Source organism: Poeciliopsis prolifica, unplaced genomic scaffold (assembly GCF_027474105.1).
Source record: "Poeciliopsis prolifica strain line A6 unplaced genomic scaffold, Auburn_PproV2 SCAFFOLD043, whole genome shotgun sequence".
NCBI classification, from domain to species: domain Eukaryota; kingdom Metazoa; phylum Chordata; class Actinopteri; order Cyprinodontiformes; family Poeciliidae; genus Poeciliopsis; species Poeciliopsis prolifica.
The window spans coordinates 1,109,150-1,129,633 of NW_026562418.1; the positions used below are offsets into that span (position 1 = coordinate 1,109,150).

Sequence of the window (20,484 nt, forward strand, 5' to 3'; positions counted from 1 at the left end):
CACTAGTGAAAATTAAAGAGATGTTGTGTTAATCCATTTTACAATATACCACGGTATGTGTAGGGTTAGGGTTAAACTACCTTTAGCCTTCATGTTTATCCTTTTCCATAAACATTGCAGCATCAGGGGATGAAAGTTTGATGCTTTGTAAAAGTCCATCTGTGCTTCCAAGTGGTCACATGGTTTTTCGCGAAACTACTCCGGAAATAATTGGCACTCCAAGCGTTAGCAACCTGAGGTGAGTGACTCTTCATCAGTGCAGACAGAGAGTTCGCATAGCACAGCATGAGATCAAGGAGAGAATTGCTAGATTGTTGCTACAACATTTGAGAAGCACATGTGTAATTTCTTTTGGCAGTGAAAAAGATGAAATGGCATTTCTGACTTGTGATTCTCATTCCACGGAATTTTTCAAAAAACAAACTCTGTGGTGACCAAGTAAATGTATGAAGTTCTGTATAGAGAAAGCTAATACTAAAGTGTTCCTTGTTCAAAGTCACTTGTCTGTATTAGACAGATACAGCATAGGGTGAATGGAATATGATCCACAATAATAAATCTTTTCAGGACCCTTTCGTCAGTAAGTCCCAAAGGTAAATTTAATGTATTATGTTTTCTGTAATCTCACACTCTTAATCTACATGTCGACCCCGAACTACATGTGCTTCAATGTTCCGCCACTAATCAGCTGTGAGCTCACTTCCTTAACCATATAGACCTTCTTATCTTAAACTCTTTGAGCGTAAACTCTGGATTGGGTTGAGTTTGCTGATTGCACTGCCAAACATTACCTTCTGTGTGAGGAAAGATACTGTCCACAGAGCTAAAGCGAGTCCAATTTAACTCCCCCCACCCCCCCCCCAAAAAAAAGTTCACGGACTTGAAAGACTCAGTCAGATAAGGAATTGCAATCTTTACTTCAATGCCTAAAACTGTGAAGGAATTGCTACAGATGTCGCTGAGTGCAGCTGCAAAGGCCCATATGTTGGTTTTGTAAACAGGGGCCCACATGGAGGCCTGATCCCATATTAAAACAGCATGGACATTTGACCGATTTACAGATTGTCTTTGGGTTCCTTTTCCTTTTCTTGCAGAAGTGTGCATCTTCTTTGGTGGAAGACGAAAGTATTTCTGCTGCTGTCACTCTGTTGGTTGTGTGTTGAGAGATGTCATTACCTGCCCATAAACGCCTAGCGCTGAGGAATAATTATGGGACTAGCGAATATGTAAGTTGATAAAGCCACTGTCTCCATGTAGAAAGAGAGGACCAGTAAAAAACAAATGATGAAGTTTAAATTTTTTGTAAAAAAAAAAAAAAAGGCTTCTTTAGAAAGCTAATTGAATACCAACGTCTGTAGCATAGTTTATAGGTGGCACTGAACCTCTCATTAGTCTTTTAATGAGAAAAACCCGATGTAAGGAAACTGAAACAATATAAAATTTTAATATAATATTGATTGTGGAGAAATAACTTGCCGTTTATCCATCCAGCTTCTGTGGCTTTGCTGATTGACTTGGGCATTCATGGGAAGGGCAGAAAAGAAAACAGACGAGGCTGTGAGCAGCCCGTACATGAGATTGATTGTCAGTGCTAAAAACGTCAGCTGTATGTAGACCTGATTTAAGAGTTAATTGCAGGTGAGCATCTGTCTATGAATGGCTTAGCCAATAACTGAAACTAGCAAAAAGTTTTAGCTGGAGTGAGCTGAACTCACAGGCGGTTCTGGTCAACGGCTTGTTGATGATGTAACACGAGACCATGTGGGGTAAATATGTGCTACCACAAAAGAGGAGGCTGTGGGTGGAGAAAGCGCAGAACACAGAGAGGGACTAGCCTAGCGGCCCAATGTTTTATTCAACCTCCATTCAACAGAACAGAGCCAGACTCAGGCCCTCATAAAAAAAAAAAAAAAAAAAAAAAAAAAACACAGAAGAAGAAGAAGAAGAAGGAAACAGCTCAACTTTAGAAACTGATCTGGTTTGTAGCCACATGAATTGAAATGCAAAAATAAATCATCTTACATGTCTTTAAATGACGTGTTCTCATCTCAAAATGAAGTCATTCTAAAATAAATAAATAAATAAATAAAACCACAGTAGTTATAGTCCCAGTGGCAATACCCACTGCAGCCATGTTGAATGTTTTGCCACTCAGAGGGGGTGTGTCAACAGCGGAGCTACGTCGACGTAGGAACGTAACTAAGCGACCAGCAGCGCGTGAGATAAGTCAGACTTTGCAGCGCAGTAAAAGGAGGCGGGGCTGAGCTGGAGAGAGAGAGAGAGACAGAGAGAGAGAGAGAGGAATGGAGAGAGAGAGAGAGAGAGAGAGAGAGAAAGAGAGAGAGAGAGAGAGAAAGAGAGAGAGAGAAAGAGAGAGAGAGAAAGAGAGAGAGAGGTTTCACCCCGTTGTGCACGCGCGCGTGCGTGGTAGGGCCGAGACTATGGAGAGTCAGCTGGTCGAAGAACGGGAGGGAGCGTGGAGTGGGCCGGACGTGTGCATGTTGACGTGCGCGTGTGTGAGCAAGAAAAAGCGTGAGCGTGTGTGTATGTGTGTGTGTGCGGTTTGTACGTGCGCAAGGACAGCGCCTCGGGGGACAAGGTGAACACGGCAGCGGACAGAGGTTTTTACTTTGGGGGTGGGGGGGAAGCAGTTTGTGCCGAGATTCAGACGAGGAAAGTTGGAGCGTTTCAACCGGTCGCTGATACGTCGTGCGTCCTGGACACGAGCTTGTCCTGCGTGCTGTCCTTTCATAACCGTAAGCACTTTGCGTATTTGTTTAGGAACTGATTTCGGAGCGCATTTGCTTCAAGTCGGACGCGGCGGTTCCTCTCGGTCGTGTGGGAACGTGCGGCGGAGCGACAGACGAGCTTCTCGCGTCAGAAATGACTTTACAAGACAGTTTTTGTCACGCTAAAAACACACTCTTCTGGGGCGTCTTTCAAGTCTGACGTTAGTTTTGTTCATGTCGCCTTTTTGATTGAAAAAGAGCGTCAGGCGTCCTACAGGTTAACCCTGCGTAAGCACACAAACTTTTGGTTTTGTTGGAAGCAGTTTGCTCTCTTTAAATCTCTCTCAGTGTCAGTGAGTGGTGCAATGATTATTTCGTTCACAGTGGTGCTTCCTGAACTAATGCCAGGCATTTCCCTCAAGCAGCAGCTGCAGCATGTTTAGAAGCTGCTCCCATGCAGGACTAGCTAACTGTGTGTCATTTCTCTCAGCTCCGAGTTCACCTAGGACAATATTTTTTTTTTGCATGCTGCTGGTGCATAAAGAGGACCACATGCAGGACCATCACTCTTGGTGTGATTTTTTTTTTATTTGGCAGAGATGCACCCCAGTCTGGAGTGTGGAGAAACACTCCAGCAAGTGTGGCATTATTAAGTTGCTTCATAGTCCATGAAATCTCTCTGTGTTCCTGTATTGGTAGTAAAGCTGAATTATTCCCTTTCTCTGCAGGAGGAGACACAAATGTCACTAAATGTCAAGCGCTCGCTGCTTTGGCTCAGCTTTCAGGCTTATTAGGCTTGCACATACAATCAGCAGGGCTTGCCCTTTCCGCCGGCAGTTTGGTTGGTGTGAGCAGCCCGATCCTGTAGAGGAAGAACCCACGGGACTCAAAACTGGACATAAGTTGAAAAAAAAAAATTAAATAAAAAGGAAGGGTGGCGTGGAGGGGGTGCGTGCAATTATCAGGAGTGGAGAGAGTGTCTTTTTCAATGTGTGTCCAACTGTGCACACACATTTGGACACGCATTCTCAGTCAGCGAGAGCGACCTAAAGATAGCCGAGCCCCTGTGGAAACAGTAATTAGTGGGGTGAAAGGAGAAGGCGGAGGCGGAGCTGCTGGTGGAAGACTTATTATTTGAATCATCTGATATGTGTTGTATAATGTTCTGCACAGAGAGGGGAAGCATAGGGACATTAGATGGAGAGATGGCTGGACTTTGTAGATTGCTGAACTTTGTTGAAGTATACATGTGGTTCTGGTTTCAGTAACAACAAGAGCTCCGACATGTGAGCTCAGCTTCTTGCGAACCAGGCGGATTGTGAGGTTCTGCAGGTAGTTGAGTGGATTTTCATGGTGATTAGGGCTTTCTAGCCGGGATTCTGAAACTAATAAGTGGGCATTAGGCCGGCATGAGGTTCCCAGGTTGTGATAATCCTGATTGTTATATTTAATCAAAAATGTATGCCGTAATTAGATTACTTTTGCTTAAAAGAGAAGCGCGAAAAATACTCGCAGACGTACGCAAAACCACAAAATGTACACCAGCTAAATTTAGAAACGCTTTTCACAGTAAGCTGGATAAGTTGCTAATGTTTGGCTTTTGCAGGTTGGCATGGGCAAAACAACCATATTATGGGCTCAACGCGTTTTTTCGCCACTTGGGACGAACCCAACTGACAGGTTGTGTTGGCAACGGTGACAAAAGTTGAACGCATTTCAGCTTTCTGGTGTCACATTTACATATACAAGCTGCGAATTTCACGTGCACAAATTTCGCCTGTCTCCTCATCACGCAGGTTTCGTAGGAAACGAGGGACGGCACTTCCTGTGCTCCAAGCCCACTGGCCGGTGAGGCTGGCCTTCAGTCGGTAGCCGCAGCTTTAAAATGCCAGGGATGCATTAGTTTCCAGACCACGTCTTCGTAAGCAGTTTGCACTTATAAGCGCAGAAAAAGTGAAGAAGTCTCCTTTCAGCTAGCTGACCTGCAGTCCACTAATGACGCTCTGGGAAGAGCATCTCTGTGGTACTTGGAGCCATAAATCCTTCAAAAAAAAAAAAAAACTCCAGGCCCATTCCAGGACTTTCTCTTGACTCTCATTATCAACTTTAAAACGACAAGATGGAAAATGTCTGTGGCTTTGAAAATGAAACATTTTAAGCTGTGACAGCGGTTAAACAAACATTTAATGCTGACAATGCGAGAGTTCACTCAAAACGCACATCAGGTCACGTCTTGTCGTGGCTAGCCCCCTCCCCAGAATATAAGAAACTGGCTCATTGCTTTTCCTTAAAAACTCCCCCTCCGCTTCCTCTACAGGCTGCAGGTGGTGAGTTAGTCATGTGTTGCTAGCTTGGAGAAGGTTTCTTCTTTAGTCATAAGCCCCTGGGCTTTGTTTGAGGACTGACTGGTGTGTGTGTGTGTGTGTGCGCGAGCGTGTGTGTGTTGAACAGAATGGCTGTGTTTACACAGGAATCACTGTGCACATGCACGTCGACACATTCACAAGCCGTGCGCGCATGCAGGCTTTTCTTCTTTTTCCTTTAGGTTAAAGATGAGTGTTGGGTTTTAGAAACTGGACACCAGTTTTACAAAGTTATCACAACACCCGCATGGGCGGCAGTTTCAGAAAGGCCTTTGACATCTGTCTTTCTGGAGTTTAAACATTTTTTTCCCCTTTTCCCTCTAATCATTATCCTGTCAGTTCAGGCTCGGTTCGTCTCATTTATTCACTGTGCTCCTCCTTGTGCAGGGCGCTTGCTGAGACCAGAGGGTTCCCTGCGAGAGGGAGCACAAGGCAAACATCATGGCTTTAGCAGGATGCCCTGACTACTTTTTACGTCACTCAAACTACCAGGTAAATATTTTCTGAGCTTTGTGCTTGTTTGCATGTCAGTGGTACAGAGCGTGAATGAATGTTTTGAAGTAGCGCGGCTCTGAAATTCAGGGTTTTTTTTTTTTTTTTTTTTTTACATAGCAGTGTGAGCGCCAACCTGGATTGATTGAGAACTATCTGATTTGTGGCTCGACGCTTTATTATGTGGCTCCAGCGTCATTTATAGAAACCTTTATGTTGTTTTACTTTATAGGAAGAATATACTATGAAAATTTTTTGTACCAGCAATGTGGTGCTCTGATTTTCCTGATGTTTTGCTCAAGGTCTTAGATCTTCTCTTTTGTTTGTCAAGTGTTTTTTATTTTGCTTTTCTTGCTGTTGAACTGTAAGTTAAATGCACTAGTTACAAGAGTGATTTAAAAAAACCAAGCTGCACTAATTATTAGAATTGTCCTACTTTTGTCTTGAACTAATTGATGATCTCAAGTGCTACTTTTCTTATTAATTATGTTATTAATTATATTTATCACACATAGAAATGGTCTCTAAATGAATTACCCTACAGCAAACTCCATTTATTTATTTTTTACTCAAGTACAATAAAAATCAAAATAAATATAGGTGCCATAAGAACAAAAACAGAGAAGAGAGAGAAGGATAGAGGACAAAAAACCCCCCTAGAAGCCTGCTTCTCCGCCTGCAGAAAGGGAGACAAAACATAACCGAGAAACCACAGTAACAAACATGTGCATGTATAACAGCAATGAAATTGTCAACTACTTGGATAGTTGACATTTGTAATGTCTTTTAACCGATTCGCATCTGAAATAATAACCTGTTGGGATTTTCCTCCCCATTCTTATATTTTAGGAAGCTGTGAAAGTATTTTCACAATAACGTTCAAAGTATCACCTTTGGAAAGGCTGCCAATAAGCCCCGATCTTCTTTGTGGTGGCACAATAATTCATGTAAAATCATCGTAAAGGCCGACACTTTGATATTTGAGAACGATCTAAAAAGTCAGTAAAGTTTCTGCGTCTGCACGAGTGAAAGAGTAAACATGCCAGACAGAACTAGCTAATATTGCAGGGGCTCCGACTTAATACAATTACGACAGGCAGTCCAGCACATAAACAGTCCGGTGCAATATAGTGGACGCAGACTTAATTGTACAGGTGAATCCAGGGTATGATTATCAGTGTAATATCGTCATGTGATCAGCAATAGGCTTAAAGAAAGCAGCTGTTTATTTCTAAGTGTCTTGGAGAAACCTGTTTTCAGACTAAAGGGTTTTAAAAGTGTGGGTGTGCAGCACTAATTTTCACTTCAAAGTTTATTTTTCTGAGCTTAGTTAGTCTTCAACAGCCCTTGAAGTAGAATAATAATAAAAAAGAACAAACAAAACGTAGGAATGTGGTGTGATCTTCTAATCTGGATATGAAACATTTGTCAAAGCTGAGCTAGAATTACTAGCTTGTTTTAACATTAACTAATGAGCGGTCTGTTGGATAAAGGCTTTTTAGAACTGGGTTGAAAAAAATAAATAAATCAGAGTCTTAAGACAGACTCAGATTTATCTCCCCATAAAATGGGCCTTATATTTCAGAGCTACAGTTTCCCCAATTATTTAATGGCACAGCTTTAAATCCTGAGAAATGGTTCAACAAATGCAGACAAGGCTCAACCTGCACACTCATAAAAAGGTTTTTGGGACCAATATCAAACACCAAATGGGCTGATATCTTTTGAAGCATTAGGTCTTTATATTGCTTGAAAATACTCAGACTCTATAGTAGACTCTATAGTATAAAATACCAGTTTGCTCTTTAATAACGTTTCCAAAACAAATTAAAGAGCAATGCAGGTCATTATTTACAACAGATAAGAAACATGTATTTCTACTGCTGCTTAAGTGATGTAGCATTTATTATTACAGTAGTAGGGATGTTTAAGTGCATGCTGTGCAGAATACAATACCTTTGTGTTGTTCTGCTCTTTACTCCAAGTTGGTGGTTTAATTAGTTGGGCTCTCTGCTCAAATAGTCAATAATCAGCTGTTCAACAGAAATGTTCTGTGTACCGTTTTCACAACCTGAAATATTTTCCAAGCTCTTGACTATGACTCTTTTGTAAGCAATGGCGTAAGCTCTTCTTTAGCCAGCTGAACAGCAGTGTGCAGAAGGGCAACTCTTACTTTACACACCCAGATAAAGCTCTGATCAGACCGACACTTTCTCTTGCATATCCTCAAACGGTCAGTAAGCCACTGGAACTTTTTAAAACCTTAATTTACCTCGACACCAGTGACCAGCTGAGTTTATCACTTCTCTGCCAGCGAGTTTTGCTCTTGTTAGACGCTGCTGGAATAGGTTTAAAGGCCCCAGAATTCATGCAGATGTCAGAAATCGACCCATATTGACGTCGGCGCATGACGAAAATTGTGTCATTTTGTTTGCAGAGCTGTCCGCCTGCCGAACTTGACACTTGACCCAGGTCGATCCTATGAACAGAGCAGAGTGGTTGGCAGGAGTTTAACCAATCACATCAATATTAGTCTGCTTGAAAACTTAGTCCACTACCTGGTTTTTGTGTCTGTAAGACATAAATACTTTTGAGGAACGTTCACTTGACACAGTGAGGAATTATGTACGATTGTATGATTCTTCACTAAGTAACTACTATTATACTACAATTGGCAAATGGTTAATAACTCCTGGATGGAAATTGTAATGTGTAGGCTGTGATTTTCCTGATGTATGCAGGAGTGGTGTGTGCTAGATGGTCTGTGCCGTTGTACGAAAGGTGTGCGTAATGATGACCTTGCCAAAGTCGCACGACTGCCCATCTTCTGTTTGGTTACGGATAAAGTATGTGGGAGTTGTAATAGTTCAGTTATTTATTGCATAAAATGACAGCCTCTGGATTATAGTTCTGCAAACCTCTCTTGGGGTCTGCATGTGTGCAGTAGCCAGGCCTCTTACCTCGAGGTTGGGGTCTCTCAGTCTGGTTCGGTGAAATATGGCGTCTCTGCAACACAACAGACCCACTTCCAGTGTCCAAATCCTTGCAGAATGAGCCCTTTGTTTCTCCGTTTGGGGTTTCTCCTTTCCAACTCTGCAGCAACCTAAGGAATTTGGTTGAACAGCATTGTGGCGCTCTATAAATAGAACTACTAAACAAACACTGTTAACAAGCTGCGGACTTTGTTTTGTGACAGGCTTTTGGGATTGACGTTGTGACGTCTCGCTGCGACTCAGTGAGATGAAGGAGGTGACGTAACGTCAGCCGCCTTGTTGCTCTGGGTGGAGGTACAAACGTGAAGCCTCCTGCTAGCCCAAACCGTGGGACTGCAGAGCTCCAGTTGAGCTGACATTAAGTTGAATTGGTTCTCTTTAGCTTCCAGGAAGAAGTCTTTGCTCCAGAAAGACCGCAGTGAATAGTGAATTGAGTGTCCACAGAAAACATTCCACCATCCTACATCTAGTGCAGGGAAAAAAGCAGATTTAGGTTGTGAAACAGAAAGAAGCTGGCTGTAACGTCGCCGTGTGTTCTTGTGTGAAGTTTGCCAATTGAGATGAGACTGCATGTTTCCCTCCAACCCCCCCGTGGAGTTTTTCTCTGGGTGTAGTTTGTATAGATAACGAGCAAATGAGCTGTCCCTGTGTGAACTTACATAATGCTATACATAACGGCTGGGATGTTTGGGAATCTGGGCACTGCTCCACTCCTGTCTCCTGTGTGTGTGTGTGTGTGTGTGTGTGTGTGTGTGTGTGTGTGTGCGTGCGTGCGTGTGTGTGTGCGTGTGTGTGTGTGTGTGTCAGTGAGAGCTTTGGAGCAGTGCCAGAGATGTATCAGATTGAGTCGGCTGTAAGTCGTTCTTTCTTTTCTCGCTCTCTTTGCAAATCTGTCTTTTTGTGGGTAAGTTTACATTTGCAAATGTGTATTTGTTCCTGTTACACAACACCAAAACATTTTGACTTGCAGCTTTGTTGAGTCGTGGCTTTAGTTGTTCAGGAAAGAAAGAGGAAGGGTGGGCAATTTAATGCTTCAGTATTTTCAAAATATAAATATTTTTATTCCTTTTCTCATCTGTTTAAATGTTGTATTCTTTCTTTATGTCGTTTTTGCTTTCCACTTTTCCATTATCTTTTTTTCTGTTTTCTGTCTTTTTTCCTTGTTCTTTCTTTACTTGTGTCTGTGTTCACTGTGTCTCCCCTCATGTTTTCCTTTGTTTCTCGTCACTATTAAATTTTGGAGGTAGTTTTCTAATGAATACTCTTCTTGTGGAGACTGATGTCCTTTCTTTTTAAAGGAACACAAGCCTAACATGTTGTTAGCAGGTGAAATCGTGGGGCATGCTGCTCGAGTTGGTCACTTATCAGACATGCCACTTGTGGCGCGTGGCTTTTTTTTCACAGCTGGGAACATTTCCAAACATCCATACGTGTAGCTTTTGTAAGGAAAAAGTTTAGAAGCTCTCATTAGTTATGCACCATGGATGAATTTTTATCGATCCAAAATAATAATCAGTTCTTCAACACAAGTACTAAAGGCTACTTTTACCATCAGCTTTGCTAATCATGTTCAGTGTTTCCCAGTAGAAATATACTGATTGGCAATGACTACAAATGGACCCTGTGTGTTGCAATAAATCCCATCAAAAAACAAGTTGAATTTGTTAAAGCACCAAGCTTCATTTTATATTTCATTTAATTTGAAAAAACTTTAGAAAGCTCAAAGGGGAATTCAATGTTGATCAAATGACAACATTGAAGCTTCTCCACAGTTCATCATTGCTTCTGCTTCTTCAGTTTGATCACTACAATGAGTGTGGTTGTAGTACATATATATGTATAAGTAAATGAACTTAAAAAGAACATAAAACACTCTTGTCATTTTGTAATTGTCAGGTACTGCTGTTTATGTATCTGAACACAATTATGGGGAATGCGGCCATTATAATCGACTCTTTTATAGCAAGAGCGCTTTGAGTTAAGGGGTCTTTTTAGCAGCAGTTAACAGTGCTGCTACTGATGACTCCTACTGGACCCAGAATGCTGCTCTTCCTCAAACCCCACACAGTCACTGCCTTGTGCCCTGGAGGAGGCAGGCTGATGCAGGACTGGGCAGTGCGATCAAGATATACCTGGAGAGGGGTTTTTGTTTTTAAATAAACATTTTCATATTTTGTAATCATTTCTAAAGATACTGCTGTACTTTCAAAGTTTAAATTGTGCATATTTGCTTCCTGAAGCTGGTTTTCAGTGGGAGTTCAGAGGAGCTGCTGTACCTCAGCCCTCGCGAAAGTCTGCAGTCAGACCACAGGCCCAGCAGCCAAGATGTCTTCCTTGGAAAGCTTTTGGCTGCTGCTTCTCAGAGCTATAAATCTCGCTCCTGGCATTTATGGATGTTTTCGAAGCACAGAGGGGAGATGCGAGCCGGTGTGTATGTGTGTGCATGCATGCACAACAGGACTCCTGGCCGCGAGCAGTTCCTGGCCGCGAGCAGTTCCTGGAAGCGGCGCTTCCGCGTTCTTCCTTTTCCTGGAAAAGGGAAGATTTTCAAATTTGGCTTTTGGGCCTTTGTTTCTCTCAGACAGCTTTCTCGCCTCCAGGCTGTTTCGGATTAGTAAAGCTCACCATTCTCCGTGTCCCCAGATGTGTGACAGTGCTGTGGTTGTTCTGTTTGTTTTTGTCTTTTAGCTGCAGATGTGTTGATGAAACCGAAACGCTGCAGGATGTGCTTCATGTTTGTATTGGACAGAGGTGGCAGTGACAGCTGGAGGTCATCAGGGTCATGGGGTTAGCATATGGCTTGACGTTACTGGAAAGCAGAGCCCACAACCGTTTGAACTCGTGGGATTTCATCCTTCAGGAAAACCTCCGGCACCCTAAGCGTGTGGCTGGATTACGTTAACTTTTAAATTAAAGATTTACATTTTTTTGGGGGCAGGAAAGGATGGAGCGCACTTCCTCCCGCCGGCCTGAGGAGCTGATCGTTTCTGGCTTTCAGCGCGCAGCCAGTCAAGCTTCGCCACATCACCATGGTAATGCCCCGCTCTCCTCCACATCCATTTTCGTAACACATTTTTTGACATTTGATGTGAAAACTGATTGAAACACAATTAATTGGCGTAATGTACCGATTTGGTTCAATATGCTTATCAATGTAGGACACACCTACATCCAGCGTTGTGCTAATTCACAAGAGCTAGTTCAAAGTTCAGATAACACCGATTTCTAACTCACACTTTCCAAATTTCAAAACTTAAAAATAAGTAAATTTACATTTATTTATTCATTTCCGTCTACAAGAAAATCGTTTCCACTAACTTAAATTTTGACAAATGACATTATCCCTTAGTTTGCTTAATTTGGTATCACTGGACAGCTTTTATAATCATAATTTTAAAAGGGTATTCTGGCAAAGTTGAGCTTCAGACTGCTCTAAACTACAACACACACTTGAAAAATCAAAAACAGATCTGAGTCCAATCATCAGTCAAAATGATTGTGTTCATGTTTCACTGCTGAGAATGTTTAATATTTGCTTAAATTTAGTAAATGAGATGATTTGTTTCAAATGTAGCTGACTTGGGAGCTGATTTCATGCATCAGGAGGAGAATATTTAAGGAAGTAACTTCTGTCACGTTCAAAGTACAGCAAGGTTTATGCTCCTTTCCATGCACAATGGTCACAAAGTCAACAAACGCAGCATTAGGTTGGCATTACACAAATATGTAACAGTGTGACCACCTGGTACTTATCAGTTTTTTTCCCTTACCTAGAAATAAAATAAAATGCATGCATCTTCCTTTGTATGAGAGAGCTGGTGTTTCCTCTATTCACACGCAGAGATCATATTGTTGGATGTTGTCACTTTGAGCTCCACTCAGTTGTTTCTCAAGTTTAATTAAAGGGCCTAATGAAGCTCAGCATTATCTGAAAGCATTGCTGTCTGATAAACCTGCTCATTTTAGGGCTATTTTTGTACAGCATGGATTACCAGTTCAGTAATAAACACTTAAATCAAACTAGGTTGGGTAAAGTACTATACAGTTGCGTGTAAAGTATGCCAAGAGGGAGATTTACTTGGAAAAGTTATGTTCCAGCTTTTGTGGTCACGATACAAAACAAATGGTTCTAATTTCCCGCATATGTGTTTAGTGTGAGGTAAGTGTACTGCATTGATAAGGGTTGGAAAAGATCCTCATATTAAAATTTCTGTTGTGGAAACTATTTCTCCAATGGTTTAGCGTTCTGAAACTAATTTAAAACCGAAGAAAGGGTGACTCACACAGATGCAGATGCACAAAGGCAACCCAATTAATAGTTGCTGTTTTGCAGAAAACATGATTATAAATCTTTGTTTTAGTATTTATTTTTATTTTTTTATTGAGCCATGCAGTAAAGAATTTTGAAAGGCAAAATATTCCTCTGTCACGTTGCTCCATTATCCTACAGCTTTTGTTCTGTCCATTTTTCACACATCATCTCCTCTTTTGATTGCTGTCGTCATGGAGCCAAACAGATGATGGCCTACTTAACGCTCGCTGACTTCCTAGAAGTCCCTCTCTCTAATTGCCCAACTTTTACGCCATCAAGGAAACTGTCTCCCTTCATCAGTTCATGCTCTGCTCACCATATGGAGACGTTGCTCACGCCCCTTTCTCTCACAATGCCTCCCCGTACACTCACAACCTCATCGTAAATCATCATTACGTGGAGTCGTCATAATGCAAAACTACATAAACCAGTCTAATAAAATTAAACCATAGCAATGCAGGTGTAGGCTTGTGGGGCAGAGGAGAGGATAAGGTAAAGCAGGTCCTTATTCTGACAGGAAGACTCATGACATAATTTATATTCACTTATCCTCTTGCTTGTTCAAGAAAATGTAAGTATTGTGTAAAAATAAAGCACATCAGAGCATTAAATTGCTAATCTTAAAGCTTAAATATCTGCAATATGATTTGTATTTATTAAACTTCAATCTTTGGTCTTTTGCACATTCTCTACCTGAGGGGAAATTATGTCTTTTACATCCCAGTAAGTTACAGCTGATATTATGATGATTTCTAGATGTTTGTCCTTGTTTTAGGTTTAAAACAAGGGTGGCTCGATAAGAATCGAGCCACCCATCAGACTTCCTTGGACAATTTCCTGTCTCTTGTTTTTTTGTAAAAACTCATCTGCTATTATGGGTTTTAGTCACTTTTAATCAAAATTACGTGAAGTGTAAAACAAAGGTTGGCCTTTCTGCCTCAATAGGACATTTAAAACATAGCACTATAATCAGAGCAGATACTGTCCTGGATTTGAGAGAGCAGTCCATGTAAAACAGGACCTCAACTCAGATTAACCAGAGCTACTTTTCTGTTGTGTGTTTGACTTCTTTTATTCCCTGAAGTCAATTTGCTCCGTCGCCAGTTCGACAAAACATCCCAAAGGTGGGTGGGAATTGAGCAGGGACTGGAGAGCACATTTAAAATCAGTCAAACTCCCATAGTGCCAGGAAACGATTGCGCGCATAAACATGTTTATGAATTAAACATTTTTACCGCTACTCTTCAGGTAGTGTTGAAAACGTCTCTGGAAATCACAAAACATGCATTTCTTCAAATACAATCTATGTGTGTGTGCTGAAGGGTCAACAGTATCAAACTAAAAAAGTTAAGGAACAGAGAAATCAGAAAGATCTCGCATTGCCAGTACCTATGAGAATAAATTGATCATCAAATGTTATCAATATTCCTGTTCAAACCCTGATTTATCCTCTCTTAAAGCATGTGTACAACTATGTCTCTTTAAGGCTTAAAACCGGTATAAAATAAAAATCATATCTCAGTTTGGACAAAAAAAACTCTGTTTTCTATTCAAAAACCTGCATCTCGTGGACTCCAGCACCACACAGCAGCCATGAATGACTGAAAACAAGTGGAAGTCTCCACAATAAAGTTTTGCACATTACAGAACGGGCTTGAGTCAAAGTCACTCGGATAAAATTACGTTTTGGCCCTACATATCTCGGACACTTTACATCAGCCTCACTAATGGATTGGTTTATATTTAGACGGGCTCAGGTTGCGTGCCCTTCGTTTATGATAGCCCCATCAGTCTTCCTGATAACCTGACAACACGCTTTATTGGCAGCGAAGCCCAAAAGCACCACCTGCAACATAAACGCTACAGATGTGTTTTGTTAATAGATAAATTAAGTATTTTAAGCAAGCAAAAAAAATAAGTAAGATTCAGGCTAATAATAACTACTATCCTTATGTTTCATAATGAAAACACTCCAGGTTTCCTTACTGACCTCGAGGCAGTGGTTGGGGATCAATAATTGCTGGTTTTTGTGGCTTTGGGTTAGTGTATTTTGAGATCCTAGAGGAACGGACCATCCACTTTGCATGGCATGTTTTGTTGTCAGATGCTAACCAGACAGCTGCAGCAAGTCCTTCACATTCCAGGTCAAAGTAAATGGACAAGAAGGAGAAGGCATTTTCTTTCTATATGTCCTCTGGGCTCCATGTGCAAAGCCAACAGTGGAGTTGGCCAAGCCAGCCGCAGGAGGAGGGAGAGGAATGCCAATGAAACCATCATTATCCTCCTAAAGCTGCACAGGGCTGCTTTTTTTATTATTATTTAAGACTTTGGTAGGCTAAATGATAAAGCGCCGTTGCAACAGTGAAAAGACAGATTAAAACCCTTGAAACCTGGAAGCGTGTGCGTGGTGTGGGATCTCCATATTAGTGGACATAAAATATTGATTTAAGGGTTTGTTCCCATGTTTTGCCAAGACACAGATGAATTACACTTTTAAAACATGCCCACAGAAATCTCAGCTCGCCAGCGGCAGCTGCTTATTTTTTAATTAAGTCCAGCAAAAGCGATCCTGGACAGGAGCGAACGCTCACTGCTCCAAAAAGGCCCCAGTTGATAAAAATCTTCCAGTATTTTCCATGGACTAAAATTACCCTAATTGTGCAGGTTGATAGCTAAGACAGGAGTTTACAATCCAGATGTTTTTTCTCTGCAGTTGACTTGACTGTTTTTATTCTTGGGACTTGCTCAGTAATATTGCCTCCATCGAATATGTTGGTGCCTATTAAAGTTTTTGATGGATGGACTTGAGCTCAGTTGAACATTCATCCCATTAGTGGCTACAAAGGACTCACTGTTTAGTTGTTTGATCTTGACTTATGCTGTCTCCCTGCGCTATAAAAGCATGTTTTTGGTGTGGATAGCAAGCCAAAGACATTTAAAATCCCTTTATTTATATCCTGTCACACTTTTATGCATCTTTCTCATGTTTCAATGATGTACAAAAGTGTGTCGCGTTAAACATCTTTAAAGGATTCCCGTTCATACCGATGCTCCACTGGTACTCGAATCTCACGTCAGTGACCTGATAATAATGTTAATTAATTTTATGGCATGCCATGCAGATGTTTGGTCTACACCAGAAAAGTTCACTGAACCTAACATGCTAAATGCTTGGAGTGACTGTAAAAGATAACATGGGGAAATTTTAAGAGACAGTAACGCATTCAAACCGTATATTTTGCAATGCCCAACTTGAATCACACCCATTATTCAAAACGGTGAAGATCGTAGGAAGTAACTTTATACATTTAGTATATCATCTACCCTGCCAAATGTGGCATTATAAGACACCACGTGATGGCAGTGTTACATCATTGGTAGATTTATTTAACGCAACACTTGGTTTCCCAGAGCAGTGCTGCTGACATTACTTTTGGGAGTAGGAAGATTTTGTGGTTTCAAACTTTTGATTAAACGGGATAACTCTTTGTAAACATTGGATCATTTTTTTTTACTATAAAAAGCAATAAAATGGCAACAATTGATTAAAAATCAACCTCATCCAGAATCAGATGGTAAAGCTTGAGTGAGCTTTACATAAGAATCACGTTGGTCGTTTTCTACTCTCCGGGTTTTAGTCCCAATTGTCCTCTGGCCCTTTCACACACCCATCTCCTGTCCCACCCATGAACCTGAACATCACTTGACCCTGTGTCCCAGTCTGTGCTCTTTGTGTGTGCTGGACTGTCAGGCCATGGCTCTCTGTGATCCAAACATGAGCGGCGACTCCTGTTTTTTTTGGAACAGCAAATTCCCTTTTGCTCTTTGTGTTCGCCATGTGTCTAAAGCACAGCACAGTGTTTTCTTTAAAAAAAAAAAAAAAAAAAAAAAAACTTGTATAATCCAAAGCACGTGTTGGTGTGCGCTGCACATTGCACATGGTGTCCCATCCTTGTTCCGAAGCGTGCATGTGTGTAGGGTGTTTTGCTGCTCTGCTTCGTCCTGACCATTTAAGCCACCGTGTGCAATGAGCGGACGAGTTAACGCTCCCAGAGCTCAGTAATTTCTTCCTCCAGGAATGTTTGGAATTCTCTGAGCGGTGTTGGGGTGGGACTCACTTACGACTGAAGGGCTTTAGACACAGATATATACACAAACACATGCAGAAACACTCTGAGGGGGTAGTTGTGGACTTTTAAAGAGGGTTTAATGTGAAGTTTTTTCTTTTCAATGAGGGGAACTGTTTTCCATCCTGCTTTTACACTTTTTCTCCCTCTCTAAGTCTGGCTCTTTCTTTAAATCTTAGAGAAATCTCCTGAGGAATTCAATGATTGTTTTAGAGCAGCAAATAATCTGCACGTTGCTCAACTCCAAGGCTCATTGACACTTGGCCTCTCAAGTCCCTGGAGGACTTTAGCTAATTAAAAACGGTTCAGTGATGATCCTTCACATTTCATACCGGCTTGGTTTGCATGGTGGCTTTTCTGGCTGCAACCACCATACTTTGTCAGATGTATCAGTCTTTTTCAATGTCAGACTTTATATTGATGAAGTGTACTTGACAGACTTTTTAGGTAATCCAGGTAGATGTAAAATCCAACGTTGGGTGTTTTTACACCTGAGACTCAGTTCGCCTGGGGACCAGAATTGCAACATTTGTTGCATTTTCAGCTGGTACGGTTTGCTTTCACACCGCCCCTCATCAGATGAACAAAACCATTTCACCTCCTCGCCTTTTGGCGGCGCTGCAATAAGAACCGCAAAAAAACTTCAGAAAAACGCACAGAATGCACAAAAATGCACTTAAAAAAAAGAAAAAAGGTGGGATAAGATGATGTAACACAATTATCTGTTCGATAACCTACATTTCTATGACATGAAACCAGAAGGTTCATTAAGCAAACATGGCAAAACTCATGGCTGGGGTGTATTACGTTTGGATGGTTTATGTGTATTATTGGCCACCATAAATTGAGCTGACCAGTGATTATTGGGAAAGTAAGGCTGAGTGTTGTGTGTCAAGGCAGAATGACAAAATATACATTTCCACAGTGTTTACTCTGAAGAACTTATAAAATAGCCATTGCTCATGATGGGCTAGCATTTTCAGACTAGCTCAAGTGCACTTCTGCCTTTTCCCTTGGAAAAACTTTTGCTTGTGATAAAAGTATGGGGTCATGTTTTTGTTCAAATATATTTTTACCATGGGTAGGTAAGGAACTTTTTTGGCCTCTTATAAGTTACCTCGGTTAATCTCTTAATTAATAGAGTGGAGGGGCACAACTGTGTTAAACGCTGCCTCTCACTTCTTTCTCACTCTCTTCTTCTTTCTCCTCTTCTCTTCCCACAACCCAGCTGCCTCCACAGATGACGACGTGGACCTGGAGCAGCTGGTGAATGACATGAACTCCTCTGTGGAGAGCGTGCAGTCCACGCAGGCAGAGACGGCGCTCCTCCTAAACAACGGTCACATGCACACGTCTCACCACCAGCAGGCTGCCCTTCTGGGACACGGCCAGGTCCACCGTCGCCACACCCCGCCCCTGCGGCCCTCGCTTCCCTCCAGGGAAGGACTGAAGCACTCTCAGCCCATGCACATCCAGGCTGTCAGGTAAACGCACCAAGCCTTTGGCCCTGTGTGTGTCTGACCACCTTAAATGTAATTAGAGGAGAGCTGGCAGCTTCCAGAAATGATCTCTTTTCTATAGCTACAATGGTGTATTAAAGGTCAAAGTCAGCTGTAAATTAGATTAAGGGGATTTCCTGCAGAAAACAAATACACAGAATTTATTTTATGGTCAATCCAGTACAGTTCTGTCCCTTCCCTGATGCATCAAATAAAACGATAATAAAAGTGTACATGTATGAACATGCGGTGAGTATTTTACACATTACATTTTCTCACTTTATAACCACAAACTTCAGTGTATTTCATTGCCTTTTTATGTGCTGGACCAACACAAAGTTGTGCATAACTGTGAGTGGGAAGAAAAATGATGAATGATTTTTAAAAATTTTATTAGCTTGCAGCTGCAAATCCAGCTGCAAGTCTTTTGTAGCTACCAGCTTTGCTTATCTAGCGACTTTGAGTTGGCTAAGTTCATTCAGGAGGAAGAGAAAGCATCTGTGAACATCCAATGTCCAAGTCATTTTTAACATAATCTAAGTGGAATTTAGTGCTTATTATAGTGATTATTCCTTTGTAGCTTTGGCTGTGTGTTTTGAGTCACAAGCTGAAACTTTGCTTCAATCAAGTCTTTCTCGCCCTTTAGCAGGGATTTTTCATCGTTTATTTTTCTTCTAATTAATTCTTACAAGCTTCCTTGCACTTGTTCAATCAAACCACTCCAGGCCACCGTATTTCACCGTGACGACAGTGTGTTCGAACTGATGTGGTGGTAACTTCATGCTTGTTTGCTAAAGTCTGGTCTTATTTTACCATAACATCTGTTTGCTGTATCCTCTACATGGCCTGTGGCTAAATGCAAGATGGACTTCTTATAGTTTCTTTCAATAGTGGCTTGTTTTTCTTACATAAAGGTTAAATCTGTGGACTGAACCGTGTCTGCAGCTTTCACATGATACAAACATCAAATATTGCTATTTATTCTAATGTTAAACTACACAGACGGACTCAATTCAGTGCTAATTTTGCGATTTCTGGTGGGTTTTAGTTGTACTGAAACTTTAGGGCTGTCAGCACACAGAAGGTTGAGCAGGAATGAAACGCCACATTTTTTACATTTGTATTTGTCAAAAAGTTTGAAACTGGGGTTAATTTTCCTATTTTCCCAGTATTTTTCCCATCACATTATAATACACAGAGGTTTGTGTCTTGTACTTTTCATGTGCTGATCATTTCTGTTCTCACATTCTAGTCGAACGTTCAGCGTTCAGTCTTTTATGTTCTGTATGTGTTCATTCTGGAGCAACAACATAAATGTATTTGTCTCCCTCTGCAGGTACCTAAAGGAAGAGCAGAACTTGCGTCCCGCCTCCCTGCCCGCCATCCCCAACCCTTTCCCAGAGCTGTGCAGCCCAGCAGGATCCCCCATTCTCAGCCCGATTCAAACCTCCGACAGCCATGCAAGTACACCTTCAGCACACCCTTTGTTCTCCTAACATTAAAAACATCAAACTACAAACCAGGAAGAGAAAGAACATATTAGCAGTGTTAGTTATTTCCCTCCCTTTTGGCTTCCTATCATATTGATTGATCAGTAACGGGGCAGTGAGTTTGTGTGAATGTAAATCTGGAAGCGTTCAGAAATCAGCTGAGTGGCCCTTTAGTCTCAGGTCAAAGTTGACTTTGGGTTCGCACTAAGCTTTTCTTCCCTGACATCACATCTCACCCTGGGTTATCTGACCCTGCGTGTGTGTGTGTGTGTGTGTGTGTGTGTGTTTGTGTGTGCTCCTGCGCCGTCATCACTATCAATCATGCACACACAAACACAGAGACGTGTTTCGCTGGGGTTGAAGGTGAGCCGTGTCTCCAGGATGCCGCAGACGGAGTGCAGACTTCCGTTGCCGAACCGACGACCTGAATGGGAACGTCTTTGAGTCGGATCTCCCTGAACCTCCTGAATCCGTCTGCC

At 41.7% G+C, this 20,484-nt stretch overlaps 1 protein-coding gene across 6 annotated transcripts in view; it reads left to right on the forward strand.

Moving 5' to 3' along the window:
* The first annotated feature begins 2,344 nt into the window (after window positions 1-2,344).
* LOC129376263 (growth factor receptor-bound protein 10-like) overlaps window positions 2,345-20,484 on the forward strand; it is a 51,040-nt gene continuing 32,900 nt past the window's right edge. For 2 of the 6 annotated variants that reach the window (XR_008607730.1, XM_055055819.1), the window contains exons 1-5: window positions 2,345-2,756; window positions 5,480-5,584; window positions 11,516-11,609; window positions 18,245-18,500; window positions 19,852-19,975. Coding sequence is in view for 5 of the 6 variants with exons in the window: in XM_055055819.1 (XP_054911794.1) it covers window positions 5,534-5,584; window positions 11,516-11,609; window positions 18,245-18,500; window positions 19,852-19,975 (525 nt within the window). In the remaining variant the exon portion in view is untranslated. Of the gene's footprint in view, window positions 5,585-11,515; window positions 11,610-18,244; window positions 18,501-19,851; window positions 19,976-20,484 lie in introns of all 6 variants that reach the window. The other 4 variants (XM_055055821.1, XM_055055822.1, XM_055055820.1 and 1 more) reach the window with 4 other exon arrangements.